General features: G+C 48.5%; 2 protein-coding genes and 1 long non-coding RNA gene across 18 annotated transcripts in view; 2 read left to right on the top strand and 1 right to left on the bottom strand.

The window, feature by feature from the left end:
• Window positions 1-4,865, top strand: part of OIT3 (oncoprotein induced transcript 3) — a 31,702-nt gene extending 26,837 nt beyond the window's left edge. For 13 of the 14 annotated variants that reach the window (XM_054205762.1, XM_054205768.1, XM_054205761.1 and 10 more), the window contains 2 exons: window positions 2,608-2,707; window positions 4,193-4,865. In XM_054205762.1, coding sequence (XP_054061737.1) covers window positions 2,608-2,707; window positions 4,193-4,384 — 292 coding nt within the window. In that variant the 3' untranslated portion in view covers window positions 4,385-4,865. The other variant, XM_054205754.1, reaches the window with a different exon arrangement.
• A 4,529-nt stretch (window positions 4,866-9,394) lies between these two features.
• PLA2G12B (phospholipase A2 group XIIB) lies at window positions 9,395-20,643 on the bottom strand. 2 transcript variants are annotated; one of them, XM_054205778.1, is made up of 4 exons: window positions 20,409-20,643; window positions 14,257-14,345; window positions 12,321-12,486; window positions 9,395-9,724 (listed from the first exon to the last, which is right to left on the bottom strand). In XM_054205778.1, the coding sequence occupies exons 1-4, from the start codon at window positions 20,641-20,643 to the stop codon at window positions 9,606-9,608; spliced, it is 609 nt and encodes a 202-aa protein (XP_054061753.1). In that variant the 3' UTR covers window positions 9,395-9,605. The 2 variants fall into 2 exon arrangements, with proteins under 2 accessions (XP_054061753.1, XP_054061754.1); XM_054205779.1 differs by having other exon boundaries at window positions 14,269-14,345.
• LOC128911245 (uncharacterized) overlaps window positions 20,597-24,773 on the top strand; it is a 21,612-nt gene continuing 17,435 nt past the window's right edge. Inside the window, exons 1-5 of one of the 2 annotated variants that reach the window (XR_008467036.1) lie at window positions 20,597-20,734; window positions 22,065-22,215; window positions 23,925-24,001; window positions 24,107-24,272; window positions 24,378-24,550. This is a non-coding gene — a long non-coding RNA (uncharacterized LOC128911245). Of the gene's footprint in view, window positions 20,735-22,064; window positions 22,216-23,924; window positions 24,002-24,106; window positions 24,273-24,352; window positions 24,551-24,773 lie in introns of both variants that reach the window. The other variant, XR_008467035.1, reaches the window with a different exon arrangement.

The following is a 24,773-nucleotide window of genomic DNA, read 5'->3' as shown; positions in this document are numbered from 1 at the left end:
CCAGAGGGAAACACCGTTTAAATTTGAGGGGATATACCTTAGGCTGAAGGATGGGAAAATTCCCTCTCCTGCCTTCTTCCCTGTTAATTCCCTGCCATCTCCAATTGGCAAGAGGTGGGAGCCTTCTTCTGTGGGACTTCTCAATCCTCTCCCTGTGCTGATGTGACTGTGCTGGAAATCAGACTTTTTGCAGATCCCTCTCTGCTGTCTCTGTAATATCCTGTATTGCTGCTAGCTCAGCCCACCAGCCCCAAAGCAGGTCTCCTGCTTCTGATCTTGTTCTTCCTCTTTCTCAAAACAAAAATAAATAAAAGGCATTGACCGATTGCACAGGCAATAAACATTGCAGCTCTCTGGGGCATGCAGAGCAAGGTCATGTCACCAAGGGCAATCCGTTGTAATCTAATGTGGTCAAGAGCTGCAATTTATCTGAGCATGACGTGGTTAAGGTAGTTCCATCAAAGTTTATCTTGTTAGACCTCGGGCTGCCCCTCGTTGGTAGGCTGAGGTGGCTATTTTATTCCAAGCCCTCCTTTCCACCTTGCAATCCCCCAGTAAGAGGGTCGGAGCACAGCTCCCATGGCACAGCTACTCTCTGCTTCCCTAAGCTAGGCACATTACACACAGGAAAGGGTTATTTTCCCTGCATCCTGACCAGGGTCACCCATTTTCCTTCCATACCTGTGCTCCTGCCCCTTCTCACTTCTCCAAGGTGGGAAGAGGGATCTGGGAGTTTCCTACGAGGGTGGGACACGGTATGGCCCCGTGCACAATGCTGAAGGGTTTGACCCTGTCACTTGGAAGGCTTCTGAGCTCTTTTTGTCATGCCATAATGCACTTGTCAGAGTCCTCCGTAAGACATACTTACAGGCGTGGTAGGACTCATTGTATCCCTGCTTCCTCCTTGTTGTCCTTCCATTTTCCCCTCTCCCTAGCCCCAAACCAGTAGGTTTCCTGCCACCAGTGTGGAGAAACTTTGGAGAACCCGGGATTTAGGAGTCAGTTTGAATCTGTGTTTGAGAATCATCACAGTTTATATACTCACAAATGAGGACAGGTCTATGAGTTGACTTTATGGCCCCAAAGCTCAGCCATTAGGATTTCACTTACGAAAAGTCTTTAACTGTCATTCTTTACAATCAGATGCCTTCAGGAATATGCTACTTTTAAAAGCAATTTTATCCTAAACGACTTAGTAACGGCTAGCGTTTGGCGTGAAGGGAGAGGAATCCATGTCAGTTTTTTCTAGGTGCAAAATGTTAATTTATTAGCTTCCCTTGGATAGCTTTTTATGTTTGCCTCCCAGGCAAGTTACTAGACAGGCGCTGCCGACAGGGATATCCCTTCAGACCGTGACCTCCACTGGCTGAGAAAAGCTACAGAAAAACACGACGGTGAAAATAATGCTAGGATCAGACCAATGCCTAGTGCTCCCATGAGCATACACTGCTCTACTGTACGTAGCAGAGGGCAATTCTGGGAGGGATTGCAGTAGGCTGCCGCCCATGGAGCCGAGTCAGCCGAACAGTGCAGAGATTTCCAAACACACATTCCAATGAAAGCAGAGCTCTGTGTAGATGTGGGGTTTGCTGCTGTTTGATAATTGAACATGTCAAACGTCAGCATTTCTGACAATGCTTTACATATTTCTGGTGTAAAGATGGAAGCTAAAGGTTGCTGCAAGAGTAGGATTTTGAGCTGTCACACTGTTACCTCTTGTCTCTTCCACTACTGCTTTTTTTTTTTTAAAATCTTGAATTAAATTAATCTGGAATTAACTTGGTAGAAAGGACAAGCTGCATTCTAATGTAATATAGAAGCAGCATCTGGGCCTCTCAAAATGCCTAAGGCTTTGCAATAGGCAACAATAAATATCAAGTCACCATAACTTTTTGTCTTGAGGTTTCTCTGTCAAACTCTAAACAGGCTGTGATAGTTTATAAATAGACTGCATCTGAAATGTAACTTTTAAAAAAGTATTTTATTTTCTTGCAATTCTGTGACCTCTCGCATGACTGTATAGTGCTAGTGATGGGGAAATTGAAATTGTGAATTTTAGCTGCAGTGAATTTGAGCTGTCTGCTCAAGTCCAGCAGGAAGAAAAATGTAAATGATATAAAGCGAAGTAGATCTTGATTTTTTTAAAAATATCATTGGTGATATTTTGGTAATGTGGGTAACAGCTTATTCATTTTAAGTGTGAATTATGTGCATATATATGTGTACACAGAAAGTATATAATACATTACGTACTGTGTAAGAGTTCTGTTGATCACCGCAGACTGTTGCACAGGAAGGTGAAATGAGGATATACTTGCCTGCAGCTCTCTGGCAGTCCCTCTGCCAAGGGGACTGGACCATGTCCTGCCAGCTCGCTGCTGCTGAGCTCTTCGTTGTCTGGAGATGCTATTATCATCGCTGGTGTTTTTCCCCATCATTCCCAAATTTTCTCCTGCGGCCAAACAGGAAGTAACAAGGATGGTAGCTTAGCTTGAGACAGCCAAGCCCTCCTTTCCTTTCTCTAGTTAAATAGGGTGCGATGGTTTTTCTCTTTGTTTTTCCATTTCTGTGAAACCCATTAAAGCCCCATTCCTCTGCTTTTCTCAGCTGCGTTTCTGATGATTCGGTGAAACAGTACACGTCAAAGGACCATCTTGCCAAGCATTTCCAGGTTCCTGTGTTCAAGTTTGTGGGCAAAGACAACAAGGTAAGCTCAAAACCCCACCTCTTAGATATTGCATCAGCCCTGATCTGACTGAAGAGTCTCAGCACAGTTTGCTGTATTAGAGCGCAAAGGGGAGGGAATGGCTGGCCCAAGGCAGATGCTGCTGTGCCTACTCCAGCAGTTGTGTCTTTCAGGAGCCTGACACAGGTACTTTAGGAGAGAGTGGTGAAAACAACTAAAATGAAATAAAATATGAAGAACAGTTGTGGAACATTAATGCTATAGCAGGATAAAATCATTGTTATTTCCAGGGTAGTCTTAGTGGACCCTTGTATGCGGGGTGAGAAAAGTGTACCCAGTCACCAATCAGAAACCCAGGGAGTTAGGCACGTTACACAGTGTCTGATTTTAAAACATGACAGTCTATAGTTTTGAATCTCTTCAACCTTATATCTTCTCTAGTACTTGTTAGTACAGATACCAGATTTCCAGATACAAGGCCACCACACTGTTTAATTCGATGTGAAACCAGGCCATCCAGGCTGGTGGCACTCTGGGACAGAAGCTTTGTAGTGGGAAGACAATTGAAGGATAATGCCATTTTCCTAATGCAAATAGCTTTCCTTTGCTGTGCTAGAAGAAATCAGGTCTTTCAGTCACTGTTGTTATGCTCAGCCAATGCTGCTTGCTCCAGCTCCTGGAGAGCCTCAGTAGGGTTAAAGCAGATGAGATCTTTCAAAATTCAGAAATTTTGCTTGGCTGTCTGATTGCCACTCCTGCCTCTAACCTGCGTCCTTCTGGCCTGTGCAATGGATTTTGCTTCAAACCTCTCCATTGATCAAACATTCACAGATGTTTGCTTCCTTAGTTGGTGCTTGCAGGGATCTTGCTTACTCTCTGTATCGTTGAGAGCAGGGAGCAGCAATCCTGTCACCATCTGCCTTTACTGTGCAGAAAGAAAAGGCAGCTGTCTCCCTGCCCTTTGTGTTCTCCTTCTCCCCTCAACTACCAGTCTTAGACCCCCATCAACTTGCATTTTCTTCCTTTGCCCCTCGGTCTCCTAGTTTTATGTTTTCTCAGCTCATGTCAAATTCTCTTGCACATTTCTATCAGTCCATCTCCTTGTGAGGCTTCGTGTGTTCTTGGCCTGCTTCCTTCCATGCAGCTCCTACCAGTCCATGCCAGCTCTTCCAAGCTTATTCCTGGCATTTTCATCTCTTCCTCTGGAGGATCATTTCACGCCTTCATATTCCCTGTCTAGCCCTTGGCTAACAGACAGACGCCATGCTCTGAGATCTCAGCCAGGCACTCTGGAAAACGTGCCCTCTCCTGGGCACATAAGAAAACAGATGGAGCAGCCAGTTTGTCTGTGGATGGCGATGGTGGATAAGGACCTTGTTGATGCAAGGACAGGAATGGCTGTACTATGGGAATGGTCTCGCTCACGGTCTCTGAGAGCTGGCAGCACTGCCAGTCTGATTCCCAGATCTGCGCATTGACTTGGCCTGCTGTCTCGCCACCTTCCAGGAGGTGTTCTTGCATTGCCGTATCCTCGTGTGTGGGGCACTGGATGAGAGCTCTCGCTGCGCCCAGGGCTGCCGGAGACGGGTGCGCAGGTCGGCTGCGATGGAGAAGGAAGAGGTGGAGGAAGAGGAATCTGGTCACGTGGCAAACCACATCCTGACAGGCGGCCCCATCAGAATCGACTTTGACGACTAAGATCCACGCACTGGAACAGCATCTCTGCCCGAGACCAGCCTTCCTTATTAATGCCTTCTTTCGTGGTTGTTTGAGAAACAAGAGGTATTTGGTAAAGCCCGACTTGAACCTCAGGACTTGTTTCCCTAACTGCATGATAATTATTTGTGAAGTATGTTGGGCACACAAGGCATCCCTCTGAGTGCAACCCAGACTGCAGAACAGTTTGGTTTTCACCTGTGTTTCTTCCCAACAGCCCTTCGGTCAAAGGGACCCTATTGCTTCGCAGGCCTGACTTTGTCTTTCCCTACATCCGCCTGCAGGCCCCACAGGACTGTTTGTCCTTGACTAAACAAATGTTACTCAAGCCCTTCTTTCATCAGACAATGCAAATAGTATCGTAGCTGAACGTGTTTGCTATGTAGTTCTGTGAATGAGGCCGAAGCTTTTGGATATGCTGAGATTTTGGATGACTGTTAATAAAAACATGTATAAAAATACACATCTCGTAACGTGTAAGTTCCTTGGAGCTTAAAATGAAATTAATTAGTTGCCATTACAGGCAACTAAAGCTCGAATTTATCATAAACACATTTAAATGTTATTTTTTAAATAGTAAAAGGTATTTAATAAAACTTGATTTTTTGTTTTAAGTGTCATCTGATAATTGCATGCAGTTTAACAGTGTTTCCTCTTGTATTTAGCGTATTGTTATTTTTCTCCCTCTTCTCCCGCCACTAAAAATGTGATGCCTTTAGTAAGTGCTATAGCACCTTGACTGTAAGAAAAACACCATTAAACATCTATAAACACCCCCCCAAAGCGTGCTGCTACCAAGTGTTTGTTTGAAAGCTGAAATGCATTGCCCTGGTCTAGAGAGGCTGTGGCTCTGACAAAGGGATTAGAGCAATGTACATGAAGTATTTATAGCAATCATTTGTAATGGGGGTAGTTCTTGGGACAGCATTGTCCCCAGTGAGCCTGGTGACAGGAGACATGGCAGCCTTGTTTTGAGTGACTGTGTGCCTTTGCAGTCTCCCGGTGGCTGAGAGCTGGCTAAAGACACAATTACTGGTGATGGTGGCAGCATCGTGCTTGTCAGGGAATCCCTTTGGGCTGTCAAACTCCTTCCAAAGAAAATATAATGGATAATCAGCTTGGGCCCCTCTGGGCTTCATGGAGGAGCAGGAGCGCTGTGTGGTGAAGGATTAGAAATGTAGGATGAAAGGAAGGAGGCACAGCGAGTAGTGAAGGACAAAGTAGGAGAGGCAGGGGTGGAGGGTGAGAGAGGAAGGCTCCATCTCCACCACTGGCTGTGGCACCACAGTGTGTTCATGAGGTTTTCTCCAAGAAGTTTCACGGTGTGCAGCTTTGTCCTGTGTGTTTGGAGGTGCGCTGGAAGTCCCCCTTAGTCCGCATTAGCTATTTTCTACCTCGTTTGGAAGCAGCCAAATTGCTGACAAGGCCAAAATTTCTTGCTGCTCTCCAATGGATGGGAAGTCTGCTTGAAGGGACCATTTAGAAGGGAGTCACAAATCACCTCAGCAATATTCTGTTTTGCAGATTTATTTCTTCTGGTGACTGAGATTCCAGTGAGGAATGGGCATTTGATGGGCTGGGAGTTTCATGATTTTTCTAAATCACTTCATGGCTGCTTTTCCAATTTGGGAATATGTGTGTGCATGTGTTCATGTTAGAATAAATGAAAATGTTTCTATGACGATAAGTGGGTATAAGTGGAAAGACACTTTTCATGTGTTATCTAACCGTGTGTGAAAGAAAAAGAAATGAAAAAGCCTCCTCTTCCATTGCCGTACGTCTCCTGCTTCTGCTGATTCATGTCTGTATTAGGACCAGACGGGCAATTTCCCACTGTCACCTCTTTATTCAGGCAGCCCCTGCTAAATATACTTGTTTTGATAAAACAAGAGCTGGGAAATGAAATTAATTAATTAGTGCCTTCTGGAAAGGCAACTGGTGTTTTTTTGTTCGTGTGAAGGGGACTTGGGGGAGTGGTAGAGAGAGAGATTCGTTTCCTGGCTTAGTTATTGTGCGCATTGTTTGGTTCACCCTGACAAATTCATATGAAGCAGCCTTTCCACTCTGAAGCGTTTTAGTTAAATAATCTGTAAGAGTAACGAGGAGGAAACACCGGTTTGTGTGGCCACAGTGAATGGAGCAGTCTGGGATGGTGTTTAGTTTGCTCTGCGAGTGGGATAGGTCTACTATCTGCCACTGCCCTGCGGCCATTCCTCCTGTGATGCAGAGGGGATGCCTCCTAGGCACAAACAAAACCATTTTTCAAAGTCTTTTAGCTCTCCCCAGTTTACCTCTTGCTTCCATCTGTCTTCTTTGTCAGCATTACAGCCTGGACGTGAAATCAAAGGCCAAACTCATCTGAGAGCCAAGGGGGTTGTTTGTCTGTTTAATTTAATCTGTCACACCACAGAGTGGGAGCTAAACACACTGAAAAAGCAGGCAGAGCGTGTGTGAGAAGACATCGTACCCGACCAGTGCTCCTAAGGGTCTGACCAGCACTGCCAACCATAGCTCAAAGGCCGAGCTGCATCAGCGCTGCCCGACGTGTGCGGTTGGCGTTCTGGCTGGTGCCACCTCATTTTCTGATGTAAAGTGAAAGTCTGAACATTGAGTGTCCAGGAGTAAACGCTATTACCTGCTGTCCTAGTCCCTGCTTTTATGTCCTCAGCAGAAACACAAAGATTGCTGTTGAGGAACTGGGAGAGAGCCCACTGGCTGAATGGGTTGAATATCAGCAAGAGCTGCAAAAAATCCTGCCAATACACAAAGTCAAGAGGAAGCCATCGGGTGAGCACTGTGTCTTCTTCCTCTTCAGAGCAGGGTGGAGATGAAGATGATGGAGAGTTTGTGCGTTGACCTGTAAAATCCCTTGATCATCTACTTCAGTGCCTATGCACCACTATGTAGCAGAAGCGGCACGGAGGGGAAGTGATTTTTAGTTTGGCTGCAGAAGTTTTACTGTAGTTCACACACTGGTTTTCTCCTACGCAGGATTATCTGGTGATTTTCTTGAGTCGTTGGCGCCACTTGAAGGCTCAAAAGTTTCCTTATAGAGCTGCTCATGGGGTTTTTCAGATTACCACAGTTTAACTTTGTAGTGAGAAGTGTGCTTATTCAGTAGCTGCCCTGCGTGCAGCAGTCTGTAGTGTTTTGGGATGATCTGAAAGCATTGGAGAAATTATGATTTATGTTAGTGGTGTCTCCAAAGTGTCAGTGTGTGGCTAGAGAGATTTTGTTCAAAACCCTTCAATTTTTCCAGTGTATATCATTATCTGTCATCAGTTGCTTGGCCTGGCTTTAATCTGATATCACTGGAACTATAAAATGCTTTAAGACATTTGCCAGCCAGTCAGCTATTGAGCATAGACAAGATAGATAATTTTTTTAATTTATTTTGTCATTTAATTGTAAAAGTATGCTCACATTTAAAACTGGCAACAGGCACCATTTCACCAATGAAATACAAAATTTGGGATGTGTCTGGAACGAGGAACGTTTCCTTCTCATCCCTAGCCAAAAGTATGTGTTTCTTAGACAGACAATCAGATTGTCTGTCCAGCCTCATTCTCCGATAGACACACACTGTGATGGACCTTGGCAGTGCAGTATTCACTCTCCGGTGGCATTAGCACAGCTGAGAAAGGATGTTATTGTATCTAACCAGTGTAAATTAAGGTCCTCCTTAATGGAAAACATCCCAGTACACCTTGTGTGGTCACTTCCATTTTCCTGGTCTTCATACCCGTGGGCTCTTGTTGTTTCAATCTATCTGGAACCAGATGAATGTCTCCTTGCTGTTCACTGTAAAGCAAAGATGACTGGCAAGAACAGGAATACAGGGCTTAAATAATTTATAGCTCTGTGCAGGCATTTAAACACAAACTAGAAGAAAAGTAACTAAGACACTTTCCATTCTTGTTAAATCACTCTTCTATGGTCTTAACTTTTCTGTGGCAGATGGAAGAACATAACCATAAATATGTTTGTAGAAGAAGATAAAGTATTTATGTGGCATGGCACGCGCACCCAGTAGCAACTTCCTTCCAACAAGAAACACAGATGAAAGCTGTCTGCAAATGTTATATGCAGATGAAATTCCATATACCTCTTTAAATTCTAATTTTTGCATGCAATAAAAGCTCCCGATAGCAGATGGAAGTATTAACCACGTTTTAGGAAGAATGCTGTCTGAGGCTGCTGATCGCTTCTCAGCTGGCAGTGTCTCTGCCCCACAGAGGTAGCATGTAAGCCCTGCCGCCTGGCAGATAAGCCTCCGGAATTTTGAATATCTCATCCAAGGCAACTGGGAGCCTCCCCTTTCCCTTGTGCAAAAGATGGAGGTGGATACGCAGCCATTTTCCGTTAAAAGGCATCCTAAGGGAAAAGCTTTGTTAAATGATATAGGAGGAAAATAATTAAATAGATTTGGATGACGCTGCAAAAGAAAAGCGGCTTCCTCTCCTGAGACTGTGGGAGAGTGCTGTGATTTCACATCTCAGACACAATGGGCTTTGGTCCCCTTCTGCCCAAACATGAATTGTGCCTGTATCAGACACACTTAAAGTCCTTCTTGTGCTTACCAAATCCCCAGATGTTTTGAATAGTTTTAGGATCCAACAAGTATTTAAATAAGCAGGGTTATTAGGGGGTGTAATGATAGGATGGAAAATGTCAGGGATGGGTGTGAGCAACATACTGAAAGCAAATTATCCCTCTTCTTCAGTCTGTCACCAGTGGTGGAAAAATGTAAATAGTGTCCATGGACTGGGATTTTCAGGGGTTGCAGAAACCTAATGCCTTGCACTGCACGTTAGAGGGTTAAGGGGCAGAGGGAAATAATATGCGTGTGTCTAAGCAAATGGGTAAAGTCCCTTGTTTATAACCAGTACGTGTCTTGCTTGCCTCTCCTGAGCAGTCTGTAGAGAAAATTGGCATCGGATCATTCAGGCTGATGGACTTGGAAAGGGGTAGGGCTATTCAACTGCATCTGTGGTGGACAGCAGGCATGGCTGCCCTACATTCGTAGGCTGTCTCCCCTTTCACAGCCCTCCGCCCAAAAGCTGTAGTTGATGTGTATTGCTTGGCCCAGGTCCCCCCATCCCGTGCTCGGCCAGAGGGCTGATGAAAATCACTGTGCTGAAGTGTCGTATCTGAGGGGGGACGCTTGGCAGTGGGCTCATGGAGGCCGGGCATCTGCTCTTCCTCACAATTCATCTCGTTCTTCCTCACTGCAAATGCAGGCGCTCCTTTGGCTGTTCATGAAGGGCCGGCAGCCCAGGGTCCAGACGGCGTTGAACACTGTGTCTGCGACGGATTCACAAGCTGCAGAGAAGGAAAAGATCCGTCAGGTACTCGGGTACGTGTGGGGGCTGGGTGGAAGCACCCTAACCTGAGCCCTGCACTGAGTTGTGTGGTGTTTGCAGTTGGAAGGGTGGGCTGTCTTTTTCTCTCTGGCTATTGCATTTTTATAAATCCAGAGGTTCCCTTCTGCTGAACTAAGGGCTGTTTTCTCCCTAGGGTGGCACCAATCTGGCACTAACTTCTCTCCCCTCTTGCTCCCCTTCTTTCTTGCCTCTCTTAGGCTTTTCTTGTTGCTGGATCATTTGGGGCACTACAAATAGTACTGTTTATCAAGCAGATTTCCCAGAAGACCTTCACAGTACTGTCTTTCCTGGCTCCCTCTCCTCTCAGTTGCCTATAGCCACCACTAACCAACCTTCTCTGCCTTTTGGGAATTATAATGCCGGCTGCCAGCCAGCATGAAAAATCCTACTGCGGTTGCAACAGCAAAGCTGTTGATAAGCTCTGCCTGACTACTAGCCCCTCCTCTTCCCAAAAAAACAAGCCTGAAATTGCTTGTCAATAAATAAATAGGCTAGTACCAGGTCTTTTAGGGTCTACTCACTGGCACAAACATTGATTGCCATATGCGTAATAGGTTTGGGAAGGCCCTGCCTTTGGGACTGCCTCATCCCATCTGAGCCTCTCCGACCACCTCACTCTGCTCCTGCTGTGTTAGGAGTCTGTTCAGTTGGCAGGTGTTGGAGAGGCTGCGGCGAGTCAGTGGGAAAACCAAGGCTTTGCTTAACTGGCACTGCTGCAGCTGGGATGTTTGTGCCCACGTGAACGGAGTGCAGCTGCTCTTCCCCTGTTTTCCCTGAACTCCCGGTGACTCAGTGGAAAGGATCCCAGATAAGAGCTGGGATGATGGTGGAGGAGGAGGAGGACTGTGTGATGGGAGCAGCCCTGAGGATAAGGGGTGGCAGGTATAGAACACAAGGCAAGAGGAGGTAGAGCAAGGGGAGGAGAGGATGGCTCAGAGGTTCATTCACGTTAGCAATGCTTGTCCCTCCTTCAGTAACGGAGTTGGAGATGCTGGAGGAATCTTAATCCTACTTGACTATAGGCAGAGGTGTCTTGGCTTAGCCAAGGCGTGTGGGTGCTCTTTGACCTTAACTCCTTAGGGCCTGTCTGTTGGCTTCACTGCTGCAGGCAGAAAGGAAAAAAAGAAGGATCTAAAAAATTGGCAGGGGAAAATCTGAAGAGATAGGAAGAGGCTGGCTGCACGAGAGCCTGTAGATAAGGGTGACCATGAAACACTGGCTGTACTTGGCCTTTAGCACTTATATGTCAATCCCCATCTTTGTTTTCTCTTGCTGTCCTGGACGCTCTTTCCGAACATTTATCTGTGATGAGGTAGGAAGTTATCTGCACTAGTATCGGTGTCATGCAGACTTGCACATGTGTCCTAATTAGGCTGCACCTTGGGAAAACAAAAGCATATTTAACTATACCTACATCGGGACATCAGCCGTGGGGATGACCCCAGAGGGGCTTGCTGTAGTTACTTGGGAGAAACTGGTGGGAGCACCACCAGTTTTATTTGGCTTTGCGAATGGGCTGTTCTCAAGGGCTCTGCTGGTTTTTCAAACCAGATCTTCTGTAAAAATCTTTTAACTGTTTCAGTGTCACCTGCTGTTGGTAGGTCTTGTCTCTGCCTGTCCTGCATTACTGCCACTCAGCCTCTCTGCAAGAGATGGATCCCTGCCTTATGGAGGATGAGAACGCTCTGAAACAGCCTCAGGAGCAGCCTGGGGGAGGCTTTCCTACCATGGCTGACCTCTGGGAGTGACAGGGCAGATTTTTTCCCCCTCCTCGCACAGCGCAGAGGTGCTTGATGTTGGCACAGAGAATCAAGAGGCAGGCTCGGGCTATCACATGTGTAACCTTCACAGAGGTTACCAAATGCAGCCTTTACCAAAAAAGCTCTTCTCAAACTTGCAGGCTGAGGCTGTTAAAATTAGGCAAAGCCAGGGTGGCTCTTGAGCTGCTGACACGTCACTAGAGCTTTGTTAGCACGAGGGCTTCTGAGCAATCCACATCTTCCCTGCAATGGCTGAGCCACCACCCATGCTGTGGTGTGTTCCTGGTGCCATCGTCATCTCTTATCTGTGAACCAGATCCCAGAGAGCCTCTGTCCTTGGCTCTTCCAGTCTGTTGGCCCTTGGCCACATACAGGTTTGTGTGTGGCTTACTGGCTCAGAAGGCCTTTTGATCTCCCATGAAGGTGTTTGAACTCTTAGGGAGGGCGTCCAAGGGTTGAAGGAATTGCTTCTAGGGTTTTTTTGTTGTGTGGTTTTTGGTTTTGTTTTTCTTTCCACATGTGTTTTGTTATGTTTTCCAAATGTAAATAATTCTAGGTGTCTAGTCTTGGGACAGAACTCTGTGTGTGTGTGTAGATCTCAGAACCATGTGTTCTCACTCAGCTCTGACCCATCCGTGACAAGCATAGGACAGATCTGCTGCTCCCTACTGCAGATTTATGTTTCTTTTGGCAAGGAAAGGGCTCCCTGCCCGCACTCTCCCATCCCTGCCATCACTTGTTCCCTCCACAGGGGATGCAAGCCAGGAAGCCTACCTTCCACCTTGGAGACGAACCCGAGGCTGCGCTTGAGGTCGGAGCAGATGGAGTGGAGGCACCAGCGGAACTTGGCATCGCAGCGGTATTTGTTGGCCCCGCAGGTGTCGTAACAAATGTCCAGCTGATTACAGCACTTGGTCATGGCAGGGATGCCCAAATCTAGCTGGAGAAAGAGAGAAAAGAAGCGTCCCTTGGCTGCATCCGGGCCTCAGGCTCAAACAGCTGCAACTGGGTGAGGTTTTGCAGAGCCCACCTGGCTTCTTTTCCAGAAGCTACTGCTGAAAGCTGGGGCAGCAGGAGGGAAAACATGCTTTTCCCTCACCGTGTATAAAAGTGGTGACAGTAATGCAGGTACAGTGCACGATAGACTGCATTCCCTTCTCTCATGTCTGTCACAGGGGATAAACTTCTGGTAGAGAGGTGGGAAATAGCCCCTCCATGACCATTTGGCAGAACTGGAACAGGCTGCCCAGGGAGGTTGTGGAGTCCCCTTCTCTGGAGACTTTCAAGACCCTCCTAGATGCAGTCCTGAGTAATGTGCTCTAGGCAATCCTGCTTTAGCAGGGGGGTTGGACTAGATGATCTCTAGAGGTCCCTTCCAACTCTAAAAAATTCTGTGATTTGCTAGTTCTCGTTTGTCAGAGCTCACCAGAGAGCTTCATGTCCTTGCTAGCAGTGGCAAAGGCCCCTTTTCTCTTTCCTCATTTTCCCACAATCTCGAAAGTCCTGCTTCTTGGCCTAACAAATCTGCTGTAAGTGTTATTAATGCCTTATTTCTCACGGATGCACTTGCAAGGCCCAGGACAAATACAGCTTGGTGAGGGGAGTTCTGCTTGCTTGGAGGTAAACAGCAAGCTTAGCTAATAACCATGGGGGTGATGGGGCAGAAGGCCTGTGCCCTGGAGAGACTGGACTCATTAGCTTGTTATAAATTCTTCCTCTTTTTGGCCTTCCTTATGTAATATTTAGAAGGTGAGTTTTTTCTTCATTGCGCTCAGTGCTGATGACTGCCTGCGTAAGCAGGAGGAACCACAGAAATGCCCACAAGGTTTGCAATGAAATGTAGTTTAAGGAACTAGTCTAACATCAAAAATGGGCTCTAAAGGGAGGGAGTTTCAGAGAAGGAATCTGCCTAATTGCTGCAGACTTCATGTGCAGCTGTAATGCATGAGCTAAATAGTAATTCCTGCTCTTAGGGCCTCCTGGGAGTGTTTTTCCTGGCAATTCTAATATGATTTCATTAATTGCCTTTAAAATAACAAGTGGGTGCAGTATTAAAGCTCACAGGTTTATTTCAGTGCTTGGCAGAGGCAAAAGGCATGAGAGGGGATGAAGGGCCAGGTGTGGAGGATGCATTCCAAGTATTGCTGTTTGCACATTATGCTATGTCGCTGAGCTGCCCAGCGTTGAACATGTTCCCTGTCCTATCACAAGAGCATAGGATTGATCAGGGCCTTTACAGAAATAAGTTTCTCCACACTGGTGCTCTGCTTGGCCACGTACCCCATTTTCTTCTTCTAATGCTAACCAGCTCAGGAAGCTTTCTCTTTTGGAGCCTACTGAGACAAACTGAGCAACAGGCCAGTCCTTTGTAAATGTAACTCCTGTCTACATGATTCCTGTTTCACTGCCATCAGCACTTGAGATCTTGATGCCTCCCTGACTGACAGTAAGTTAGGCAGTGACATGTTCACCTTGCTTGCTGTCGGCAGGCAGCCATGCCTTTGGCAGTCCCGGGCAAATAGCTTGTCGCCTAACATCACATAAGTGACATCTCCTCCCTTTTCCAGAGCTCTGGCTTCAGCTGTGAAGAGAAGCCGTCACACAGTTGGTGCGTAACACAGCTACGCATTTTCCTTCCCCAGTATTATTAGCTAGTTACTGTGGTTAGAGAATCACATCATTTGGGGTTTGTGGGTGTGACAGTACATACACTTTCGGGTACCTTGAGCCCCAGGAAATAGGAGCTACAGCCATTGGGTTCTTGGGGCTTGTAGTGAGGTCGCGGCATTGGAGCCTTCCCTGAGAAAGAAAGGAAAAATATTAGGAAAGCCGATTTTCCCAAGAGTAGCACCAAAAAGCAAGGAGTGTCAGGCAGCTCCCCTCTAGTCTGCATCCTCAAACATTTCATTCTCCTCCAGGAGATGCAGGAAGTGAAGGACAGGTACTGGAGCTGGCTGAGACACTGGCCCTGCTCTCAGCTTGGTTCTGTCGAGGCTTTAAAGCCTGACTTGGCTCTTGTTTCCTCTGGCATGGCCACTGGAGCACTGTGTTGTGTGTGAACTGGGTCCCCAGCACTTCTCAAATGTTCAGACTGGGCTGAGTCCAGCCTTAGGTCTGGGACTCTCCCCAGCTCTTACAAATGGTCAAGTCCCTCTTTGCAACGTGGGGTTTTGCAGTTGAGCAGCCCTCCGTGCTAAAGCTAGTGCCTCAGACCTCCCAAATCTCCTAGGAGCTTTTTCACATGCTTCCTGAGAGCTCTGCACAGCTGGGATCACCCAGCTGTGTTTTTAACTCCTCCAAGAAACAACTAGCTTAGCAAGGGGATTCCTTTCCATTCTCAGTTCATTCTGAGTGTTGGTGAGCTATGAATCTCTGCAAAATTGTGCTAGACCTTGCATATCTGATCTTGCTCAGAGTAGGAGGTCGTCTTGGCCTGTTTTCTGCGTGTGGTGATGCACTGCCACGTTTCGCAAATAGTTTCTATCCCTTTTTCTCTGCCCTCCCTTAGTATGCTTCTTAATATGCATAGAGGAGCAAGAATTTCCTCTGTGAATAATTTGTCCAATGTAGAAAGAGATGATCAGCAACAGCTTCAGCAGCAATTTAATCTATAGCAATTGGTAGGCACCCAGGGTTGGGGTGGAAGCGAGACTGGTCTATTCCCTGCCCTGTCTCATCCTTTTTCTCTCATCCCTACCTGAACCCCCATCTCCATCTAACCTAACACCTCCGGTTTGGGGATGACAAGTCTCCAGGCTGCTTGTGTGCCTTGACCCAGCTGTGCAAGGAGCAAGGTGAGAGAGGATTCTCCCCTGGAGAAGTCGTGGAGTCACGTTTCTCTGTACTGTGTCTTGACTTGTGTTCAGTACTTGTTCCGTTTCTGTCCCAGCTGGATTTATAAATCTCAAATGCAGAGCGAAAAGTGTTAAAACAAGACATTTGAACCCTGCTCTGGGAAAACTTTGTAAGCTGTGGGAATGCTCCAACAAAAACATGTGTGAGTTGAGGCTTCTGCAAGTCCATCACCTCTAGGGTTAAGTTTCTGCTTCCCTGAGCACTGCTACAGATTTTATATAGACATAAAATAGATCTGATTTAGTCCTTTAGTCAGGATTGAGTTCTTTTAAACTTGATTTCCCCTGTTTTCTTATTGTCATCACTGATAATCATTTAAGACGCTTTTCTGTCAAGGTACCTAAAATACCGATGGTTAATACAGCCATAAAACTACAGTGTTCTTGAGAAGACCTCACAGCCAAATGCCTCAAGAAGTCTTACGTAGGAATGTTCCCAGCACCTTCTAAATTAAAAATTGCTGGAGTGGTTTTGTTTAAACAACAGATTTGCAACAAACAAACAACAAACTGAAATCCTGTCCAGCTGTGAGATGCCAATAGCCAATTTTCTCCAACCCTACAGAAACGCAGTGTGCACCAAGGATTTAGCGGTCTGCAAGCCAAGATAAAGCTCTCTAGTTGACATTACCACCAGGTGATGGCATTTATGTGGGAAGGTATTTCTCAGTACCGCAGCTACTACTGTGTTTCTACCTTTTTGGCCCCTTTTGAATAGGTCAGACCTGCTTCATGCTCCAGGTGTAATTTTCTAGCGCAGAAAGCATCGTTATTTTGAGCAGGTAGAGCCGAGTTAACAGTAGACAAAAAGCACAAATCAGTTGGTTTCAGCACGCCATCGTTATAGGATTATCGTCACACCAAAACATAACTCAAGTCCATTGAGGTACGCTGACACAAGGTATTTTCTGAGTTCACGACACACTGCACATTACACTATTTTGGTGGTTATGCTATAGAGAGAAGGAATTATGTCTAAATATGGGCTAAATCTATAACCCAAGGCTCCCAAGCAATATAATGAAAGGAGTGCTGCACCCGGGTCTCAGTGCAATTCACAGCCTAGTTGCTCTTTTGGAAGGGGGTGAGAATTGGGACTCAGAATTCGAATGTTCTTGAACTGAGGTAGGAGGCAGAGGAAAGTTCAAAATCCAGGGTGGATTTTGCAGGATGGGGTCAAATTTTAAAGACTTGCTTGTAATACTGATGATAAGTTATGTTCCTGCAGCACTTTGTCAATTAATGGCATAAGGTGGCAAGTCAAAGTAGGAGTGAGACGGGATATGGAGATAACTGAGTTTCCAGAGAAAATCTTCCATTAAGCTGAAGTTACAGCTATTATAATTTCTTAGAAAGTTGTCCTGAGAAAAACGAAATCTCACTTGAGAATTGTGGTGATCAACAAAACATTGAACTGCCTTCAAGAGGAGCCCTTGTAGGAAATCTGCCCCCCTCCTCTCTGAAAAACAAAGCTTAATCATTTGTGAAGTGCCCCTTCGTGAACTCTTTCTCAGCTAGATAAAGTCCAAGACACCACAGTTAACCTCTCTCCCACATCTTGTTTTCTAGCTAACAGGAAGACAAAAGCACAGCAGAAATAGTAGGTGTTCCTGACGCTATGTGAGCATCGACTCAGTGCTCTTGTTATCGTTTGTTGCTTGCCCATCCTTATTCCTTATAGGGCACATCCGTGATGGAGATGGGACTTGGTGGGTGACACTGGCTGTTTTGCTAGCCGTGTTTCACCAGGGCCCTGTTGTGGTCTGTCTGCTTGTTTCAGGGCAGCTGGGGAGAGAATACCAGAGGCCAGCTGCAAGCACAGCAGGACCTGTGCAGGAGCATGCTGAAGAGCCATGCTGATGTGTAGAAGGCAGCACTGCTGAGGAAGCCTGTTCTTCGGAAGAAGATATATTTCAAGGCACTGCCTTGTTGACGCGGCCTTAGGGGAGAACTGAAGTTGAGTTTGTAGTGGGAAGCAAGTTTCCCTGATGCATTTTAATATCTCCAGGCTGTTGTAGCTATGCCAAGAGACTGGAAACCAGCCAACTGGCTACAACAGCTGCTAGCACTGGAGGAGGTCTCAGACACTGCAGTACTGGTACCCTGGCAGGGGGAAGGGAATGTATTTCTGGGTGAATAGATGGTCTTGGGGCTCCTTGCTGTTTTGTGTGGTCCATTGTTATTTCTCTGCCCCAGGCAAGCAGGCTTCGGGCAGATGTGTCCCATACTCACCACAGCCTTTTAGCACTGTGCTGGAGAGCCTGACTTGGAAGGCTCTATTCCCACAGCCTGGATGTGCCTCCTCATCTTAGGCCCCTTGGGACCAAATGCCAGGCAAAACATTGAAGTCCTGCCTGGCCCGACAGCTGAAGGAAGCTATCAAGGGACTTACTCCCAGTTCAGGCTGTTTCCCCCGTGAGATGCCCAGAGAGATTTTGTAAGGAGGAAATATTTACCAGCCAACGCTAGTGTAACCCTAATGTCCTGATTTAAGGGAGTAATCCATCAAGTTGTTTGTTTTCAGACCTCACTAGCTGCTGAAGAATCAGGAGGAGAGTCTTTACAGCCAGAACAGCCAAGCACTTCGTGCTCAGCTGAAGATGGATGTGGCAATCACAGGTGAGTCCTGACCTTTATTGTGGCAAAATAAGCTATTATCGGTGTCTCTTGGCTGAAATGAAAGAAAGTAGAAGGCATAATTTTTGCTTTGTGGCTGGGGAAAAAGCAATCAGGCCCTGATTCAGCAGCAAGATGGTAAAGATACTTTGTGTTCATTCTTCTGGGCACAGACACCTGGTCTCAGTGGTTTAGGATTGTCCCTGCACCTTTTCCACTTGCAGTTTGCAATATCTGCGCTAGAGACCCGCACAGGCAAATGGTCCTGGGAGGGTCCAGCAAGACCCTTGGAGGTATGCAGGCAGCGTTTCAAGAGTTTCCTCCTTCAGCCAGTGATTAATGAGTTGTTCAGCAGAGGATGAGAACAGGGCTAACAATGCTCTTGCTCGTTTTCCTTTCTAGGTGAAGCATTTCTTCAGTAAGACGCAGGGTGCTCTAGGGAGCAGGACGGCATTTGTGCCGCTCTGTGGAGATGCTCTTTCCCCCTGCCCAGGAGCGCAGGGTGGTGGGGACAGCGGCAGGGAGAGCCCCAGCCTCAGGACGTGCCCAAGAGCGACGACTTCTCCAGGACTTGGCGAGTCCTGAGACTCCCTGAAATGAGCTGGAGAGGGGCTGCTTGATGGGTAAATGGCCTCATCCTGTGCACTGGGGTGATGCCATGGTGTGCATAGGGGTCTCCTCCTCCAGATGCTGCACCCCGTGGTGCCACCGATGGGCCCCACAGAGCAGCTGGGGCCCTCCTGAGCTGCTGCAGAGAGGCAGCACTGGCTGGGGAGTGCCATGGGGCCCCAGGCTGAGGGACTAAAGCTGCAGGGCTGAAGGACCAGGGCCACTGTGGGGCTGAGGTGCCTGGCTTGGTGCTCCTTGTTTGCTGTTGTGTGGGACCTGGGAGGCAGAGCTGGCAGGAGTAGGACAGTTATGAGCAACCTGGTCTAGTGGGAGGTGTCCCTGCCTGTGGCAGGGGGGTTGCAACTAGATGAACTTTAACGTCCCTTCCAACCTAAACCGTTCTGTGATTATATATGTATAAAAATTTTTTAAAAACAAAACAATACAAAGAAACCCCAACAACTTTAAACTCTCCTTGTGGTCCCACTTCAGCTAAGGGTGGCCTATCTGCCCTCTCTCTCTGACAGGGAGCTCGGGTCCCAGCCCTGCAGCATCTGTTTCTTCCGGCCCCCTCGCTGCTGGCCTGGGAGGGATGGGAGGTGCTTTCCTCTGGCTGCATCTGTGGGGGAGTGTTACAGGCAGCCCTGCGCAGGCTGGAAAGGCACAGCCTGTGGTCTGGAAGAAATGGGATGCCAACAGACTGAAACTGAGTCAGTGGGATCTCTCCAAAGCAGGGAGTCTATGTCTGTGAAAACCAATGCTCAGGGAAGGAGGAGGGTTGAAATCGCCTCTGTGCTCACAAGCAGCTTGCCCAGGTGGTCACTAGGGACGTGGGATGAAGCTGGGGGGCAAAGGGCTGTCAGGCAGTTGTGAATGGGCAAGTTGAGGTGACAGAGGATGGTCATTGCTGTGGGGAGAGTTGTAGGAGGCTGGGGAGAGTACACAGTCTGTAGGAAACCTCCTTGCTGTTCCCAAACAGGTTGTTTCAGCGTCAGTACCCTGCTGATGGCTGGTGCTGCCTGTGCCTCCGCCCACCTAGCGCCCCACAGACCTGCACCGTAGGGGTCTGCCTCACTGCACCTCTGCGTGCCCAGTCCCTGCTCTCCCTGAGATGTCACCTCCTTTGTCCTGCCCCAAGGACAAACCAGGCTCTTCCTTTTTGGTAAATCACTCTAAAGTCCAAGGCGAGCAGTAGCTGCCTTGTTCCACCTTGAGTACTAAAGGTTCCTTTATGGTGACAGCAGGTCTCATTTACCTTCCTGTTATCTCCCCTCCTCCAGCCCACGTTATTAGCCAACTCGCAACTGCTGAATAATGACACTCCAAGGTTGCTGAGATTAGGGCCGCTGGTGACACTAACAACCCTTCTGAGTCAGGTCTGCAGGAGCTGCTCGTCCTCCCCTCCAGGACTTTGCTGCCGACCATGGTCCTTCTCTCCAGGGGTCCAGGCAGCTGGGCAGCCTGGTTACCCATATGCCCTTCCTGTAAAACCTGTGTCCTCTCCTCTTGTCCCCTTGCACACAGCACAGTGGCTTCAAGAACAGGCTCAGGCTGTTCTTGGAGAGAGGGAAAGATTGAGGATTCAGTGTCCCCATGCTGGCACTAGCAGAGGTGTTTTGACTCTCTGCAGTGACTTTTCTGTGCTGGGCAGTTCAGGGGGTCAGGTCGTGGATAGGAGCTGGTTGTGGTCTCGGGGAAGGGGAGGTGCTGCGTATTCCCACACAAGAGGGAAAGAGGGGAAAGGGCAAGGAGAGAGGAGCCAGCAGGAGCGAGGTTCGCTTACCATATCGACATCTGTACTGACAAACACCATTTTTACCCCCAAGCAGTTCCAAGAAGGAGTCGAAGTAGCCGTTAACCGTTTCGAAGCTGTCCCGGATGGTCCCGATGCCCCAGTCTGAATAGAATGACTCTGCTTGGGGAGCTTGGTGAACGGTGTTCTCCTGTGTTGTTCCCTCAGCGCATTGCCCAAAGCCCAGGGTCAGGCACAGAACCGCTGCCTCGAAAAGCAGCCGCATGCTGCGGTCCAGCTCCAGGCCCCGGAGCCCTTGTCCAGGCAGATGTGCAGGCAGGAAGGAGTGGGAGCGATCTGTTGTGTGTAGGAGGCAGGTAAGCACCCCCTCTCCCCTGGACTTTAAACACTGCCGAGGGAGCCGGCATGAGGTCACCACAATCAGAGTGCAAAGTGCACCGGGGAGTTTTGGACCGAGTTTGTCTCGCAGAGAAACACTGGGGTTTGAGTTTGCACAATCCCGCTGGAACAGGCTCAGCCCCTGCGCCACCAGAGCTTCAGCTTCCCCAAAAGGGATGACTCCCTGGGGCGCTGAGTGGGGTCTGTGTGCCCAGGCTGTGTGGCACACGGGAAACCCTCCACCTGCCCCACTGAGGCACTGCGTGGGCTGCCCCCCTCTCTCCCTTTCCTGTTGGGAGGTGAAGAGTATCTCCTTGTCCAAAATTCCCACTGCTCAGGCAATGGGAATAATAGATCAGCAGCAGACTGAGGAGCACACTCTCACCTTTTTCCTAGGCCTCCTGGACACATAATGGGGTGGGACGAGACATCCACCCAGCCTGGCTGCTGTGGGGGATTCCTCCTAGCAAAACCTCTGGGACCGCAGGGCTGACACCCTTGTCGTGTGAAGGGACTTCCCACATCTGCATGCCCAGGACAGAAAGACCTCGGAATGCCAGAGCACACCATGTCCTGTTCCATGCCGTGTCTTGCTCTGCCATGCTGTTGGGCATTGTAGGGGCTAATCTAACTTCTAGAAGTAATTTGGCTTTAGAAACACTGCATTCAGGGCAATCTCTTGGCATGTGCCCTCCAGTTATAGGACCAATGATGTAGATGAGTATTTGCCTTTGATGGGGTTCCTGGAGGCAGATGTTAGATGGTTGGTGGTTACAGCTTTTGTGTAATGCCAGTGTTGCTGAATTAAACACGTAGCATAGATGTCCCAGAGTGAGGAAGGGCTGGCACCAAAACCCAAGTCAGGTAATGGATTTGTGGGGGAGCTGCAGGTCTTGGCTCTGGGGTGGGACTGGCCTGCCAGGACCTGCGGGCCAGCACAAGTGCTGGAGGTTTCGAAGTTACTCATTAAAAGAAAACAACCAAATGAATACCAACAGCAAAAGACAGCATAAACCACTGATAAAGAATAGGGAAGGGAGATGGCATAGGGAGGCTGCGGCTGCTCTCGGAAAGCTTTTGAGCTGTCTCCCAGCACAGCACTGCCTCCCAGAAACAGCCGCTCTGTCGGTAGATCAGCTGATCTCTGTGGACTCCAACGGACACCTTCAGCAGTCACTTCTGTTTGAGTGTGGAAGTGACCAGGCTGTCAAACAGAGTCTCTCCGGAGGGTGAAGGGGAGCTGGGCAGTGGGTCTTTCAAATATATGGCAAACATAAGGGAAAATTCTGACATTTTATTGCTTTGCAGGAGACTCAGCCCCACTGCATTGTTACTTTTGAAGCTACAGAGCCCCGCAGCACCTGACTGCCTACGCCTTTCTGCATACAGCCGTGTGTTATGTGCTCCTGCCGTGGTATAAGGAGGAGGGACCACAGCTGAGTCTTGGTTTCTCAGACAGGTAAGTCAGAGAAGTGGGGAAAAGGAAAAACAAGCTGGTTAGTCCCTTTCCTGTGAAATGGTGTGGAGCTGGAGCCAGCTGCTGGCTTCTTGTTGCATCTTGGTGCTTGCCACTGACTGCATTCATGCTCAGTGCCCCTCAGAAGCAGGTATGAAGGTTCTTCAAGTCAGTAGTTGGAGGTGACTTGGTTGTACAGCCCCAGCTGATACCTGTATGGTCCCTCCTTGGATGCTGCTACATAGCCCGAGCTGCACACCCCTGTCCCAGCCCGTGGGAGGACGCTTGGCTGAGTTACTGCATGAGGGGACATATAAGGTATGCAGGAGGTCCCAAGGGAGCCTCAAACCAGATTTGTCTTTTGGGAGATGAACCCAAGGAGAGAGACAGAGAGTGTTGGGAAGGGAGGTTGGTAGTGTCTGAGCTGCAGACAAGGAGGGGGAGCACTCTAATGCCTGGTGAGAAATTAGGGTGATGTTTTGGGTTGGGCTAGAGGTGCCAGGTTGCTACTAGATGGTCTGGTTACCTGGAGTCTTTCTTGAACAGGGTGTCATCACTGGCACAAAGCAGTGAGGTGAGGACTCCCATGTGGAGCACTTTGCAGGGCAGAGCTCAGGCCTGTCCTCCTGTTCAAACCATGCTGGGGACTGGTCTGTCAGCTGTGGGTGGAAATGGGCCGCTGTCCCTGGAATTTGTTGTCAAGAAGCCCCAGTGACAGAAGAAACGGGTTCAACAGTCCCACGCTGTGTCTTGCCCTGAGCGGAGCCATTCATGTCTCTGTCGGCTGAATCACTGCCCTGCGTGACACGCCGGTTTGTGGTCCTGGTGTTCCCCGCCCTTAGAAACAGCCTGGTGGAAGCTAATGTAAAAAAAGAGCAAAATAGCTATTCAGAAATAGCTTGGAAACGTTGTGTAGAGCCCCTGGGTGGCTGTGCTTGGTGCCGTGGTTTTGTGCGGAGCCTTTTAAGGTTGCTCTGGAGGCAATTCCAGAACACAGCTTTTTTCGTCATCCCTTATTCCCTGGTGGCTGATCCATGTGCTGCTGAATACGGAGAGAGAGGGGAAAAAATGCGGGCAGGACTGCAGGGGATGCAGAGCAGAGTGACTGTTGCATGAGCTGTCCATGCCGCGCCAGGCAGAACTTACAGAGCATGGAGCCCGAGACTGTTTGCAAAATCAATCGCAATTCGTTAGGAAAGCTGAGCAGGGCCGGGGCGGGGGAGCAGCTGGCAAAGTGCAGAGCCTGGGAAAAGAGGAGTCAGAAACTTTCCTGCTAGTTCCTCACTTCTTGTCCCAAAGCAAAAGTTTGTGAATAAAAGAGCAGCGTGCTTTCCCCAAACGTGGCAGCCCCTTTGCCCTGCCCTGTGGATGAGCCACTCTCCTTCCTTCCTCCTGCTTCCTTCCACCCATCCCCACACCAGTCTCCTGAGATGTTTTCAGTCCAGCTGCAATTAGCTTGGTCGCACCCAAACATCAAGATCTAAAGACAAGGAAAAATGTAGGACTGAGTAACGCTAACAAATGCTATACAACACTTCCCCCCCCCCCCCCCCGAGTTATCTCAGGGAATTACTGTCAGGCTCAGCAGCTGCAGGAGTGAGGGCTTCCTGAAGGGGATGTGCACAGTGGGTACCTGCAGGTTCTCTGACCTTCCTTTGACCTGCTGTGGTTGCAAATACCCCCTCCCTATGCCAATTTTTCTCCCTCTAAAGATTTTAGAGATACAGATGTTGTTTGCCGTGATGGTGAACTCTGACAACTGGCTTCTGAACCTCGCCTTGACCTCAGGGTAAGCAGCTCCTGACTCCGTGCATTCATTTCTGACTCTGTAATGCTTAAATATAGAGCAGCCCTCGGGCTGTGATGAGTCATTCACTCCTAATGACACTATCAGACTGTTGGCAGCATGTTCTCATCAGACGGGAGGTAGAGCTGGCTACATCCGTGCGGGGCAGACTCCCGTCCCACAGCAGTGCAGCTGGACGTTCATGCCCATGTTCCCCCACACTAACGGCAGTGTCCCCGTCCTGGATGAAGCTGGGAAACCCTCTTGGTTTCAGGTATCAGCCGCGCCAAAGCAAACACTGACCCTTGCAACCTGGGCTGGGCTGCTGGGAGGGAGGTGCAGGGCCTGTTCCAGCTCCTTTTGTGCATTTCTTTTGCAGAGGCAGAGACACGGGGTCATGCACTTTGCCAGGATCCTTCCCTTCGCGAGGAGGCAGAGGATGGAGGGACTGAGCTCTTTTTCTCTCAGTTTAGGCTGGCTTGATGAGTTGCTGGTTGATGTTTAAGCATGGAAGCACAGCCTAACGGGGGGAACGGGCAGCTTGTGGTTAAGGTTAGTGGGTAATCACAGCCTGGTTTGGGAGCCAGATGACTCACTGATTATTGGAATGAGAAACGGAGCTCGATGATGAAATGCCGAGTCCCTCGCAGAGGCAGGTCAGAGTCCAGCGGCCGGGGGAGGATGGGTGGGTGGTTAAAGACGCTTTCCCTCAGGGAGGCTGCGCTCAAGTCTGTGGCCTGGTCCCGTCTCTCCAGGAGGCCCTGGACAAATCCCA

Source organism: Rissa tridactyla, chromosome 6 (genome assembly GCF_028500815.1).
Source record: "Rissa tridactyla isolate bRisTri1 chromosome 6, bRisTri1.patW.cur.20221130, whole genome shotgun sequence".
Taxonomy (NCBI): domain Eukaryota; kingdom Metazoa; phylum Chordata; class Aves; order Charadriiformes; family Laridae; genus Rissa; species Rissa tridactyla.
This window is presented reverse-complemented; position numbering and strand designations above follow the sequence as displayed.

Excerpts from the sequence above, each read along its gene's own strand:
- PLA2G12B (XM_054205778.1), bottom strand. The coding sequence starts at position 20,643 with ATGCGGCTGCTTTTCGAGGCAGCGGTTCTGTGCCTGACCCTGGGCTTT. Across the intron at positions 14,346-20,408 it reads TCAGTACAGATGTCGATATG|GGAAGGCTCCAATGCCGCGA; the intron begins GTAAGCGAACCT and ends TTTCTTTCTCAG. Across the intron at positions 12,487-14,256 it reads GGCTCAAGGTACCCGAAAGT|CTAGATTTGGGCATCCCTGC; the intron begins GTATGTACTGTC and ends CTCTTTCTCCAG.